The following is a 15,577-nucleotide window of genomic DNA, read 5'->3' on the forward strand; positions in this document are numbered from 1 at the left end:
CTTTTTTGGTTTTAATCCAATGTCCAAAGTTCCTTTGTCTTTAGGTATTTCTCATACATTTTAATCATGTAAATCAGTGGTCACTAACCTTTTTGGCACCAGGGACCAGTTCTCCTATGAGAACTTAATGCCTGATGATCTGAGGTGGAGCCGAGGCGGTGCTGGCTGGCTCTGGGAAGCGGCTGCAAATACAGATAAAACCTTGTTGGCACCACTCACTGCCGGCTGTGCAGCCTGGTTCCTAACAGGCCATGGACTGGACTGGTACCAGTCTGTGGCCAGGGGTTTGGGGACCCCTAACGTAGATCATGGTGGGAAAAATCCAGGTGAATTGATCTTTATCTACTAGGAATATTTGCACAAGGAGTATTTGTACCCTTCATTCACTCTGACGAAGTATCAGAAGCTTAACTATGAATCAGTGTTCAAAGGCACCTGTATATTCATGTCAGGAAAGAGTAGAGGCAAAAAAAAAAAAAAAAGAGAGAGGTTCAGAGGCAAGGAGGGAGAGAGGGATGAAAGAAGAGAAGAGAAATCAATAAGTAGCTCCCACGGTTAGCCTAGGAGTGCTAGGAAATAAGCTCTTGCAAAACTCGGATGTCTTAGTACTCAGAGTAATTAGCGTTTCTGACCAGTCCTGCCTTGTTCCGTGAAGGTTGAAGTTAAGCTCCATGGAGAAAGCCATTTTCTTTCCCTACTCGTGACATCCCACTTTTCTTTCCCATTTTTTAACATTTTCTCTGCTTGTCCCCTCCCCCCAGCAGAGTATAACCATGATTACATTGGTTACACTGTTTTTTAGATTTGAGAACTGAAACGATTTGACCTTGCAGGAGTAACTGGACATCAGGAACAATGATCATCATTCTCAACCTTGATAATATATCACTCTTAATATTTGGAGCAGATTTTAAAAACAATAATCAGAGACCAGAAGATATAGGTATGATAATAGGCACATATCTGGGATTTCCCTTAAAAACCTTAAGTTCAAGAGCACTTTTTCTAACCATTGTGAAAATGTTTCAGTAAAATACCACGTCATCTTTGGGGACAGATTGGAATAGTTTTATGAAATGGAGGTGTACTAAGTCACTATGGGAAAGTACCTTGTCTTGTGTGCTCCTTCCTTAGTACTTGTATATTTTGTTAGGACAAACAAATGGAGCACTTCAGTGTATGCAATTAGTTGAACTGTACACTGGGTACTTTATAGCACACTTAGCATGCACGAAAGTAGCATAAACATGATCTCTAAACACAAAGCAGATGGACATTGCTTGAGATATTAACATCAGAATCATGCTTTAGTTAAATTCCTGGCTGGCGGGAAGATAATAAATGGTTGAACATTGGCACTTTTATGTCATCTAGGTATGGTGTCAAGGTAATAGTAATTGAGTACTCTGTAGACAGTACCTCTTTCTTGTTAGACTAAGTGGGATAATAAGAGCTTATAAATAGATACACAAAGTCTTGGTAGTTTGAATCAGTCCTTTAGGGAAGTAATAGATGTCCTGTTAGCTTGATTCTTAATATGGTTATCACTTCATTTTATTGCTTTATTAAGCAATATAAAATATTTTGTACAAAATAATCAAGTGAACGAAAGTAAAACTTAGACACCTAGTTTACCAACATGCTAGCAGTGCTAACAATGCTTTTGATCTAAAACTCTAAGCCTTATTCCAGTTGGGCTTTTTTTTTTTTTTTTTTTAAACAGTTTTATTTGTTACATGTTCTTTTCTCTTATAAAGTTGAATTTCGATGACAAGATAAAAACTGACTTGTCAGTTTAGAGGAACAGTACTACTTGAATATTTTTCCTTACGTTTAGTCTGGATTTTTATTACGTTAGGAAGAATTTCTCATTAGTCCCTTGAATTTTTAATCTAGGAGCAGGCAATATCAGTACCAGAAGTTGTACTGTTTCTCAGAAAATCTGAAACAGATTGATGAACAAATCAAGATAATTTGTTTTCTGATTTAATTAAAAATTACCATCTTGGTTCCATAGTGGTAAAGGGAGTGTGAAGGAGAGGGTTGCAAGATTTACTTGTACTTTAGAAAGGATTTCAGACAGAATAAGAAGGAATTTTTCTTCACTTTTAACAAAACGTTTATATGGATGTTATGTTCTTGATAAACATAATAAAATAGATTCATCTTTGAGGAAAGTTGTTGGCAAAAGGAACTTCTGTAGAAAAATTAATCGTGAGAAGTTATTCAAGAATGTTTTTCCGAAACTATAATTGTTTCCCCGCCCTCCCCCCCCCCTCCCCGGTTGGCTGCTGAAATGGTTTTCTAATAATATTTTATTATTCTGTTTTATTTCTACAATACTGTGTAATAATGTTCCTGTTTTAATGAGAGGTTAAAAATTCCAAGAAACATTTTTTAAAACCAGCCATTGTTTTTGATACATCTCTTTGGTTACTAAAATAAATTCATCTGTACTTTCAAGTTTATTATGTGGTTAAAATAAAAGTTGTTTAATTTTTAAAGGAAATCATAAAGGTAGAAATAATCTAAGTAAAAATTAGATTTTATTATATTAGGACTATTTGAGGGCATGTAATTCAGTTCAAATGTAACCTTAACTAGTTTTTTGTCTTACTTAAATGACTAATGTAATGTAAAGAAAATATATTTTTGATATTGTGTGCTCTAGTATTTGTTACTTTTTTAATTGAGTGATTGAATTGTGGTATGCTTAAATGCATGGCATTGCTTTCCTGTGATGCAAGGTAGTTAATAAATTTTCCAATAGCTCTTGAGTTGGAGTATGAAGAAAAAAAGGGATAAAGTTTCTTCTCTGTGTTTTTCTGTTTCATTACTAACTGGTCATTCTACTAGTCCATTGGCCATCACTACTTTGGAGTTAGCTTGTCAGCATTCATGTGCCAGATGTTGAGCGCACAGGCACTCAATGTTTCATAGAATGCCTTTTTTGTAAAGCTAATATTTTGCTCAAAGGAAAGGAGGAGGAAATAGAATGGTAGTGAGTTGAGAGTGGGAAAATATGTGTGTAACTTATTTTTTTTAATGAAGATTTTGATGGATAGAGGAGGATGTAATATGTCAAAAATTATTAATGTATTTGACAAACTATGGCTGCAAAAGCAATCTTACTGTTTTTTTGACCTGAACAACTGTTCTTTGTTGGGGCTGTTAATGCTATTTTGGTGTATCATGGGCATCTGAAGATAATAGTTAGCAGTGTCCATAAAGCATCGAATACCATGATAACATCCAGTAACCCTAACAGCCGTATTTCAGAATCTCTCTCTGTTTAAACGGGCTATCTGTGAATGTACTTGCTCAAGGATGCATGAGCCACATCACCTATAAATTTGATTGGAAGCTACAGTGCTGGCATAGGCTGATGGATAGCAGATTAGAGCCCTGATTAACCATGTGATTCAAAGACAGAATATATTGTCTAAGCATGATTCATCAGACGTAATCAGAATTTCAAGTGGTCAGATGAAATTCAAATGTGTATTGTGGCTTTTTGTCCCCTGGTGCTTTTCCTCCTAGGTTGCCTTTTTCTTTCCCTCTCTTTCCCCAAAGCTGAAAAATACTTCTTTGATGAATCTGCTCCTTACCCTAAAGCTGTCTGTCTGTTATTCATCAGAAAGCAGGTCGCAGTTCAGTGAGCAGAAGAAAAGATTTTAATAGAAGCTGTGCCAAGGGCTGTAATGCATCATTTTAGGGCCCTAATTACATTACAATGACAAATATCAATGGTGACAACAGCAATAACCTACATCCTTTAATGGCTGTGCTGGAAAAGGAGTTTGGGCCCCACGCCATTAGATTAGACTCAGTTTCAAAACATAGGCCATTAGAACTGTGTGTCCACGGTATTATTGGCTGATCACTGAAGCCCAGTGGAAAGGCCTGTAAATAAATGATGCCTCCCTAAAGCTGAGTCCTGTGGGACAAAAGAAGCAAAATTAGATGACCATGGAAGCAGCAGTGTTTCCGAGGCAACTTTAGCTTTCAAAGTGAGGAATGACCTGCTTAATTTTATGAAATCACACACACACACACATCCCACCCCCCAACCCCCCTGCTGCCAATTAGCCTGACCATGAAAATCCATTGGCATGACAACTTAAAGAAATTAAGAAGTCTTTTAAACAAAAGGAGGCCTTTAAAGAAGGCAAGGCAAAAGTTTGGATGGTTTCTGCCCCTCACCCCTATCTGTTATCTATGTGTGTTAAACGGATATGAATAAATAAAACAACTTTTCTGTATTTATTTTTAAGATACAGATTTTTTTCTTTACAGCTGCTCAGACTTAAAACAGCCTAGGTCCAAAATTAAAGAAGCCAAATAAATACAATACCTCCTGGTCTTTATTTTGCCAGTGGAGTAAGTTTCCTTAGAGTAGTTTTTATTGCCTAGATTATGTAGGCAAACTAAAGAACTCAGTTTTCTTATATGCCCACACATTTTTCAGCCCTCCTAGCAAGGGACTATTTTATTTATATAAACAACATAATGAGGAAAATATGCTTGGCAGATGGTTCTAAGCATTAGAATCATCAGTTTGGTCTGCCCCAAAGTGTCTCATTATCTTTTATTCTCTTTCCCTCCACCTCTCCCTACAAAAAGCTTAACAACCAAATGCCTTTGAGACACAGTGCTTTCAGTATGGTGAATGCTACTCTATTTTCTCAGCTCACACTGGAATTTCACCCTATAACCACTGTGGTATGTTCGTCCAGGTGGAGAGTGGTTTTTGGTGATTCCCATTGCAGCTTTTCATGGTGGTTTAAGCATTCTTAAAGGATAGCTAAATGCTCCACAGGGCCAGTGCAGTAAATTAAATCAGGTCGGCACAGTTGGGTCCTTATTCACTGCTGCCTGTTGGAGCTGGGTTTTTGTCCATCCTGTTAGGAATGCAGAACTGGAATGGAAAGCTTAGGTTTGAAACTTCATGGTGAATTTGTGTTTTCTCTTGGCTGGCAAAGTTTTTAAGGTGCTGGCATTTAAAAGTGAATAGCTACAAAGTCAGAAGGGTTGCTGATGAAATAAACCTAGATTGTACAAGTAGAGCGTCACTGTCATTCAGTAATGACTTAGAAAGAAAATGCATTTTTGTCCTTTTATAAAATGAACTGACTCTGGATGGAATTTATTTTAAGAATGTCTCAAGAATAATAATTGCTTTATGTTTTCTGCCTCTCAAGACTTCTCTCCTTTTACTTACTCCATCATTAAAATGTAAGCTATCTTGTATGTATTTGTATTAAAAATCCACATGTTTACATATCACATGCCAAAGTCTATAAGGAGCCATCTGATAATACAAATTAAGATGAATATCGATAAAGCTTTGTAGCATTTTAAATCATAGCGGTGGCATTCCTTCTCATTTCTTCCTTCTACTTTACCGTAAAATTTCTATACTCAGAAAATTATTAGAGAACAATCTGTCATCTGACTTACTGGGACCTTTGTAGATCTGTAGTACAACGGTAACGTTCCCAAAGTTAATCTCCATATACATACAATTTGTTTCCTGTTAATCTCCATATACATACAACTTGTTTCTAGCATGTTCTAAACTTCTACATACAGAAAATCTTGGCAGGATGCACTTGGAAATTTTTATGCTTGAAGAAAACATGCCATTCCCCAACAGTTTACACCTAAGGATCTGAATTAATCAACTTTTGGGGGTTAGTTGGGTGTTATTCTTTTGGGAGATTGGGGAGTTGATTGTAAAATCCCAATGCCTGTGTTTAAAGCAAAGTCCAGAAATACAGAAATTCAATGAGTACTGATTCAATGATACAGAAATTCAATGAGTACTGATTGAGAAGTTGAGATGTAGGGAAGAGTGTATCTTTACTATCTAAATTCTAGAAACTCAAGGTTTTATGAAAAACCACATTGGAATGAACAAGGGTCCCATTGAAGACCTTTGAAAACTGATTTCCAGTCATGAAAATTAAATTCTTTTTTATGTTGTCCTGGTGCTTGAAGGTTGACTTTTTAAGATGAATTCTGGTTAATAAATTGTGCTGTTAAAGTGGCACTACTGTCGCTGCCTCCTTTTAATGGGCCTGCTGATGAGAGTTTTCCTCTTCCTTAGGAAATACACCAGTCAGCATATAAAGTGTGTTTTAATATCATCCTGTTAATATTTTGGGAATTTGTAACCAGCTGACTATTCTCTTTATTGCTTGCTTCCCCCCCCCCTCTTTTTTTTTTGCAGGCAGAGATTGTCAAGAGGCTGAATGCTATCTGTGCACAAGTCATTCCTTTCCTGTCCCAAGAGGTAAGGTGGTTGGTTTCAGGCCCTAGGCTAGAAGGTGCCATTTTAGTGGTTTTGCAGAAAAGGGATTGTGGGACTCAGTCTTTGGCCTTGTCGGTCTCTTGGTGTTTATATTGTACATTTCTAAGATATAGTGTTTGCATTCCAACTTCTACACCTTATTAACATTCAATGGAATATATTTATTTATATAATGGAATATTTTCTAACATGCAAAACAAAATTCAGTTAAAATATTTTGCTGTCATTGGACAATGTAGGGTTGTTCAGAATTATGACTGTTTGTCTTAATGGCATCTAATAGAATCAGTTGAAAATTGTCCAGACGAGTTTGTTCTACACTTGTGTCACTGGGCATTAAGAGTTGGCACAAGACATATCAAATAGAAAGAACTCTACTTAGTAAAGAAACTTATGTAACTTTTGGCTAGCTGCTCTTAAAAAGTTACTTATTGTTGTTACCTATTGAAGTCTTTATATTTCCTGTGCATTTGGAAAAGACAGGTAAGGTGTATTCAGTGAACCCACTGCTTTGAATCTCACTGACTTCATGTAACTCCCTCTCTCTTGCTCACCACCTGTGGAAATGCACACTGTCCACAAATGTACATGTTGGAATGAGGAGGTGCATTTCTAGTGCGTAGCGCTCTTTCTCTCTCTCTCTCTCTCTCTCTCTCTCTCTCTCTCTCTCTCTCTCTCTCTCTCTCTCTCTCTCTCTTTTTTGCTTGCTTGCTTGCTTTAGGTTGTTAAAAAGTTTGAGTGTTCTGGAAAGGGATAATGTTTGCTTCTGAATTACTGAATTCTTCATTGCTCAGGGAAGATCAACTGTGAAAATGAAGAAGCTAACTAATGGAATATCTGCATATTTTGCAGCCACAGTGCTTTGCATTGTGGGATAGAAGGCACTGAGGCACTTTCCTCCTACCCTTTGCTTCTTTTAAGTATATTGTGTTGCTGCTTTTCAGGAGATCAGTTCATTACCCGCCTATCAGTGGGCATGAGCTGATGTTAGTATACAGCCAGTATTTGAGCATGCATGTGTGTTATAGAAATGTGGATCCCTGAACTTCTTATTTGGTGTTAGAGGTATGTGAATTCTTATGTGACTTCTTATTTGGTATGAACTGGGTTAGATCTTAGTAATTATGGGTACCTTTTATCATGTATGTATCCCATGGGGATCCTCATATTCACAAACCATGGACCTACGTTAGCATCCTGAATTCAAATGCTCTTCTGGATGATAAACAACAAAGGATATATTGTCTTTCTCCCTGTTTAGCTCTGACCACAAAATCACCACCCACTCTATTCCCATTTACCTATTACTTCTACTAAGGATTTGCTTGTGATCAGATGGAGTGGCGAAGGAGAGTCAAGAGACCTGTTTGCATTTCTTTAGGAAGCCTGGCTTCCCTTTTCCTGTTCAAGTTCTTCTTACTTGAAGCATCTCTGCTTTTTGGAAATGGAGAATGGGAAGAACGTATAATTCACAGAGCTATAACCAGGCTGAGGTGTCATAGCTCCAGGAAGAGGGAAAAGTTTGAATTATCCTCAGCGTGATATTAGATTTTAGGCCTCTGCAGGCACAGACTCTTGTATAATTACTGGACAGCTTCTTCCCATGGCATTGTTGCAGGCTCTGTGGGGTTATGTTCAGAAGTGGAAGGAGGTGGTGGGGCTGATTTGCCAATAGCTCCTTTTCCCACGCGAGTTACATTGTTTGTGTGAGCAGACCCTGTAGGAACAGATGTGTAATGGTAGTGGTGCTGAGCAAGACTGGACTGGAATTAATTAGCTGAGAAAGCTATACCCTGTAGAGGAAAGCCATGGGGAGATACTGGTAGCTCATTTTCTTCTTTAGGCTGGGAGGGTAGGCATAATCTTACCACTTACTATTTATTTCCCTAATACTTCTGACATTTCTTGGTTGAAATCCTTGATTCATGTGTAATGAATGACTTATGTCATGGTTTTCTGAATTATAATTCCGCATATATCTTTTCTTCTGCTTGCTTTGATTTAATCAGCTCTTCTTTTTTGAGTTTCTTCAGGTGTGTTTATATCTTTTAATGTGTGGGCCACAGACATGTTTGTTCCTGTCCAATCCAGTCCTCTCTGATGGTTTGTGTACGAATTGCCCACCTTCTTTTCTCTTCTGGGCATTCTGTGAGCCATTGAGACTGCTCACCTCTACCCTGAGGCCAGATGGACTGTAATCTGGAGGGAGGGAAGGAGGCAGGTTATTAGAGGAAGATGAATTCTATTTCCTGTCTCTTCAGAGGCATGGAAAATCATTCTTGCATGGCTGTGAGCATCACTCGGTGCCAGGACTGAAGGCTCTTAATCTGATCTTTTAACACCGGCTTTCTGTGTGGCAGTCTCACTGCCAAAACAGCAGCTGTGGCATTAGAATTTATTTTAAAATGTTTTTATTTAGAAATTAAATGATCATGTTTATAGAAAAGAAAAACATTCCCCGAAGACTAGTGCATAAGCTACAGGACAGTGGTTGGAAAGGTTTTTTGGAGTTGGACAGGAATAAGAGGTAAATTTACATATATTTAGATGAAATCTATTTTTAATTTAGCCCCCATGTGCTGATTAATTTACCTGCTAAATTGTTGCCTGTGTCTCGTGTACCATATTTTCTAATACTAAAAAAAAATGCAGTACTGAATGACAACTATTAAATTTAGTTTTAACTGCAAGACTTTTTTTAGAAATGTTATATAATTGTAGCTCAAAAGTACTTGAAGTATGTGTATATAACATTCACAAAAGTATTTTTCTGTTAAATTTCACTAAAACTTTAAAAAATGTTGTAATGTTAAATATGTGATCAATATAATTTTATTATATCCATTCTGAATTACTGAATTCTGGATTATTATACAATTTTATAATAATCAATATATATTTTAATGATATGCTTGTTGTACTCAGATATGACTGCTTCCAAAGTTCTAGGCATTAGACAAAAATATTGCCAGCTCTTATCATTAAAGTGAATAACTATCACTTATGGTTCCTAAAATTTTATAGAATCCCTAATATCAGAATTTAGAGAAATTTTATGAGTGAGTTCTCACCTATCTAAATCTATTTTTTTCTCTTTTAGCTTTTAGGAATGGGTAAAGACATCTATATTCTGCTCTTCTCAAACTTCTTGTTTTAAAAGGCAAATCCCAAAGTAGTAAATGGGAAGCTCTTCTCTATCCTGCTTTGGGTCTCATTTGCAGAGAAGGAACTATAAATAATCAACTCCGCATTGGCAGTGCCATAAGCAAGAGATGCCAGGATGATGACAGTTAGATCTGGGTCAAGTCTTGGCCTCCATGTTATAAATTATTGGCTTACTGTAACTGAGTTAAGCTGAGTGACCTTTAGCAAGTGATTTGCCTCTTTAAGCCTCAGTTTCCTCATCTGTACAATGAGGTTAATAATAACATGGAACACACATGATCATTTTGAAGATTACTTGGGATACACCACATGCAGCTTAGCACATAGTAAGCACCTCCTGATGTTGACTAGCAGTAGTAATAACTGTAGCAGCAGTGAAGCTCTAGACTTCCTTGTGGAGGACTTGGATTAAGCCCTCCCTCTTTTTAGTCATTACTTTTTGGAAAGTTGAGTTGGTTATCTTCCTCTCTAATGTCCTCCTGATAAGAGAAAAGTATAAATTAAAACTGAACCCAGGGCTGACACTAGCTGAAAATCTCAGTGAGGCATTTAGTAGCCCTAAAGTGGTTCTGTTCTGGCTCCAAAAATTAATTTTCCCATTTAGAGACAGCTGTCTGTCCCCAAGTAGCAAGTAAATATAAGGTGACATCTCTTCAAGGTACTCAACCTGTAGTGCTCACCTCAGAAGGAGCAGTGGTTTTGGATGGGGACAGTTTTTTACTCACAAAGATGCCTAGAAAAACAAACTTCTCAGTCCTGTTGGGGACTGGCTGTTTTCAAAATATACCTGGTTGCTTAGCTGAAGTTAGTTTGGTTTGTACAAGTAGTTTATGTGGACAGACTCTCTTTTTTCATCAGCGATTTCAGGATATATCTTTTGTAGACCAGACCCCTAACTGGACCTTTTGGGCCCTAGCAAAATCGAAGGATGCCTGTAAGAGTACTGACTTGCCTCCAGTGCCACCCTCCCCCTCTTCCAATAACATACCTTTAAGGAGGTTCTAATGTCGATTGAAAACTATAAGCCACTTGTTAGACTCTGGCAGCAAGGTACAGTTTTTCTGCTAATTTGGAATCAGACCAACTCTGCCACTTACTGGCTTTATATTGGGAAAGCTGATCTTTCTGAGCTTTAATAGCCTTATAGAATGGTGAGAATAACCCCATCTTTATAATGTGTATTATAGGTACTAAAATGTAAAGTACTTGGGATCGTAAATGCCAGTTTTATTTTGTTTTCTCTTTCCTGGGAAATGGATTCAATTCCAGCTTTTTTTGGGTCCCAAGCCTTGGAGAGGAAGGGCCTAGTAAAAACTGGGAAGAGTTGAAGGTAATATTTCAGAATGAGCTGGTTGGCAGTCTTCCTGTGAAGTCAGCTAGGCTTTGCAGCTCCAGGGGCTACTTCCAACAGCAGGCAGGTAGCTCCACACAAACTAGTAAGTATTGTCTTAACTATTAGATTAAGTATTAAATATTGGGTACTAGCTGAGGGCCTGATTTGGAGGACAGTTGTGTTTTTTGTGCTCTTATTTCCCTTAATTATAAAATACTTTATTTTCGAGATAGGCAGGGTATATTTCATAGTGATCAACAAGGTATTCCTTAGACCTTTGAGAAATTCAAACTCCTAATAGGCTATAGGTGAAAACTTATTACATTACATTTGAAAATCTTTTTAGTTGTAGTTTTCAGAAACTTGCTGCTCCTCTAACAAGGAGTAGAATTCACTGGAAGAGTCATGTTATGTGAGAGGTAGTGTAATAAGAGCCTGAGGTTAGGCAAACCTGGTACCAAATCCTGACTCAACCACTTGCTCCCCTTTATCATGCTGGGCAAAAAACTTCACCTTTCTGGGTCACAGTTTCTTCATCCATATGATGGGAAACCTGCACTATGGGGTTGTTATATGAAGATTGGCTGCAAAGAACGTAGCTGGATATTTGGCTGCTTTAACAGATCAAAGTCACAGTGGTTTAGTCAAGATAAAGCTTGTTTCTCTCTCAGAACGGTTTGCATAGAAGCAGTTGTAGCTAATTTGGTGACTCCATGATGTTGTGAACTCATATTCCTCTGGTATTGATGTTCATCATCCCTAGCACCATCATGTCCTGTCCCAGCCAGCAGGAAGGAGAATGGAGAAGGCATGTGCTTTTTCTTCTAAGGGCACAATGTTAGAAGATGTTCACATTTTAGCTCACTTTGCAGTGGCCAGTGCCTAGTTACTTGCCGACATCAAGCTGCAAGGGAGACTTGGAAATGTAGTCTTAGCTGAGTGGCCATTATGCACCTAAACCTTATAGTAATGTAAGGGAAAGGATATCAGGGGACAGCTAGCAATTTCTGCTAGACACAGTGCTGTGCATAAAATAAAAATGGCCATTATTGCCAGTGTTGGTTTGAAGAGAAGTCGTATTGAACCAATGAAATGTCTTTATACGACAAACTCTAGCTCCAGCTGTATAATCAACACAACTTGTATTTTAATTTATCACATAAGATATGTAATAATGCTTAGTGCTTGTTATAGAAGTGTCCTTCAGGGTCTGAATTATAAAGAAAAGATCACCCATACGGTGTTGTTTATCATTTATACATTCCCAGCAGGTGGAAAGGAACCCATATAAACAGTTATGGGCCCAGCGGGCTGTCTAGGTCTAGATGCACAGCTTACGTTTAGGCCTATATTTTACAAAGTACAAAGATTCTAGACAGCTCTCAATTGAGGTATGGAGTATAGCAGATCACACATAGAACTGCCCTATTTTATAGTAGACTTGCTGGAAGGAAAATGCTACTTGAAACCAGAAAAGTGATTGTTAAGGAAATCTCTTCCCATGAGAATGTTTTTTGCAAGACCTTAATCTAGTCTTTACCCCCCTCACATATCTCAGACATACTCTTGTGAATATGTATTGTCCTTGATCTGAAGAAAAGGAGATAAAAAATTTTGACAATCTCTCTCCCCCAGAAGTTATGGAATATATATTGGATAAGTCACTCTTTGTTTTGTGGAGTTATGAGACATTTCGGAAAAATTAGCTCAAGTTGATTGTTTTGCAGCATGAGGCTTGATCCATTTTAATGTCTTGGGCCTCAGATCATTTCCAGACCACAGCCTAAAGTGACTTGAAATGCATATACCTTATTGGAGAGAGTGAGAGAACATAAAAGTGGTTCCTTATGACCAGTGGCTTCCTAATTTCCACTTATTAAACCCTGGGGTCATGATTACCATTGGAGAAATGGCATTCATCTTAACCTTGTTTTCAGCAGATTGTTACAACTTGTTTCAGTTCCAAGGAAGATGGCTACTCCTCTCCTCCTCCACTCTAATTCTATGGCTAAGTTTTCTTGTTCTTTAAGTTGTTTAAGTGAAAGCAGGGCTTCTTAGAGCCTGGAGGAGAAGCCCTGTAGACTGGTCCTTCCAGAGTCCTGGCTCTAGAGCCCACCTTGGAGGCCTGGTTTATAAGCGAGGAGCTGTTTTTCTTTGCATCTGTAAATACTGATTTAACAAATGAAATAAAGAACTCGAATCATTCTTTTGACCATATTTAACAATATTTCTCCAATCATTAGAAGTTTTAGAGTATAAAAGAGAAATTAGGAGTGAAAATTTTAAGTGTTCTACTTTTATTCTTGTAAAGAGACCATTTCAACTTGAGTGCTTTCTGGTGCTAAATTTAAACTCAAAACTTGGTTTTTATTGTTCTGTTAGCTTTTCTAATGAGTAGTACCAAGTAGTTAATGTTTTACTCCAGAATTCTGTAGATTTATTTGGGTGCTCAACATTAGATTTAAATGGTAGAAGATAATACACAATTACATAATCATGATAATATACATTTATTATAAATTCTAATTCCAGTAGGCTAGAATAGCTAGCCAGATCAAATAATACATGAATTTCTATTTTGGACAGGCCATTAATTTGGTCCTTTTAATTTAATGGAAAACACATTCTTTTTACATTTTGAGATATGCATGTGTCTCCAGTACTATTTATTTGGCACCTGGGTTAATATGGTACTGAATTACTCGGAACCACATTTTGCATGTATAGAGTAATTGTAAAATGGAAGTTGAAAAATGTGATCAGTCACTTTCATATTGTGCCTCAGGGAGGAAATGAACAAAATACAGTGGTTACATGCACTGGTGGCAGTGTTCTCGCCTCATAATGGCACCAGGTTAACTCATCTTATTGCTTGTTAGCTTTGTAAGGAATCAATGGTTTGTGAAAACACGGTTTGATGTAGGAGAGCTTGGCTGAAATCACCAGAGATTCCTTGATAAGTATGCAGTGACACCTGGAAGGCCATCTTTAGAGGATGCTCATTAAGTGTCAGCAGCCTCACAGGACACGCCTGCTTCTTGATTCTCACATTGAATAACCTTTCATTTAAAATACCTTTTATTTTCTCACAATGCTGAATGAGAAGGCATCAGAGAGCATATCCTGTCCCACATTCTACAGTTGACTAATTGGCTTGTTCTGTGTGATTTTGTGTTTTGGTGACAATCGGATGTTTGGTGAGATCATTATGGTGGCATTATTGCCTGCTTGCCCTCAGCAGGTGAAAGGTGATTCTCAGGAGGGGGCGTTTTTTCCTGCAGGTTTAAATGTGGGCCTCCTTCCAAAGGTAGCAATGCCAACCCCTCTCTGTTTGTGTTTAAAATACTTAATGTGCATTTGAGAAACTGGCTCATTTTGTTGACTTTCAGTTAGGTAGTGATTAGCTTATTACCAGAGCTAAGCTTTAAAATACTTTTAAGTAGGGCTGCATTGTCTAATACAGAAGCCATAGCCACATGGTGGCTATTTAGATTTAAATTAAAAGTAATTAAATAAGGTTAAAAATTCAGTTTCCAACAGTAGCCACAATTTAAGTGCTCAGTGTTCACCCATATGTGGCTAGTAGCTATCATATTTTATCACAGATCTAGAACATTTTCAACATTGCAAAAAATTCTACTGGGAAGCACCAATTTGTAGAACTTATTGGGCATATCAGTGAAGAGTGCCCTGTCCCTATCTGAGTGAGAATGGAGAAGGCAAGGCCAAATCCAAATCCGAAAGTATACTCCTAAGAGTTTTAATCCCAAGTTCCATAGCCAAAATTGTTTGGAAAGCCTTGCATATATATTCACTCTCTTTGAGATTTAAAGCTCTGAGAAGACCTGCAGTTTCCCAGGTATTAGTCAAATGAAACATGGTAGGTTTTTGTTTGTTTTATAATACCTAATTTCTTGTGGGAGTAACATTTATTAGAATACCACTTAGGAAAAATTGACTTAAGGAGATTGGTTAAACTTAAAGCTTATTCGTGTCAGTAAACTTGGTAGAGTTGCTGCAAAAAGGCTTTCACTGGACATGGAATGACAATTTTACTTAGGTTTGATGTGCTCAGCCATATCTGGAGTTTTGTGTCTATACACATTGAGCACAATCAGAGGAGTAGCCAGAAGGATGAATGGCCTGCAGCCAGTGATGGGATATTCAACCTGGAATAGAGAAAATCAAAAACATACATTATGCCATTTTCAAATATTTGAAGTGCACTCCAGTGGAGGAGAATATAGAGGCAAAACTGGGTCCACTTGGACGAAGTTATCTACCTACTTTCTACTCGTTATCTCTGAATGGAAAAAGCTTATCCATGAGATAATAAGTTCCCTTTCAGAGGATGCAGTCAAGCAGACTGACTACTCTTTAGAGTATGAGAGAAAAGAGTCATCTATTGGATATAGTACTGAGCTTTGGCCTGTGGTTGGTACTGCAGTACCACCATCCCAATCCCCTCAGTTCAGGTAGCATTTACAAATCCGTATGCATTTGGAAATACGGAAGTCTTTTGTTGGTTGGTGGTTGTTACAGTACTCGGGGACTACTGGAATCTGGGCCACATGATTTCTAAAGGTCCTTTCTAGTTCTGAGTAAGTGGCTTTTTTCTATATGTGGCTAGCGATTCCTATTGGCAGGAAGGGTAATTGGTCTCAAGTTCAGGGCTAAGTATCTTTCACTCTAGAATATTGCATTAGCCCTCCAATTGTTCTCCCTCCAGGTTTATTTCCCTGCCATCCAGCTTCTTACTATTCCCT

General features: G+C 37.7%; 1 protein-coding gene across 9 annotated transcripts in view; it reads left to right on the plus strand.

The window, feature by feature from the left end:
- The window catches only part of TLE4 (transducin like enhancer of split 4), a 139,818-nt gene that overhangs the window by 28,569 nt on the left and 95,672 nt on the right, over window positions 1–15,577 (plus strand). For 6 of the 9 annotated variants that reach the window (XM_011375498.2, XM_011375499.2, XM_011375500.2 and 3 more), the window contains exon 5: window positions 6,233–6,295. The exons of the other annotated variants lie outside the window; for them this stretch is intronic. In XM_011375498.2, the coding sequence (XP_011373800.1) occupies window positions 6,233–6,295 (63 nt within the window). The remainder of the gene's footprint in view (window positions 1–6,232; window positions 6,296–15,577) is intronic. 9 annotated transcript variants of the gene reach the window in all.

The sequence above is a fragment of the Pteropus vampyrus genome, unplaced genomic scaffold (assembly GCF_000151845.1).
Source record: "Pteropus vampyrus isolate Shadow unplaced genomic scaffold, Pvam_2.0 Scaffold273, whole genome shotgun sequence".
Taxonomy (NCBI): domain Eukaryota; kingdom Metazoa; phylum Chordata; class Mammalia; order Chiroptera; family Pteropodidae; genus Pteropus; species Pteropus vampyrus.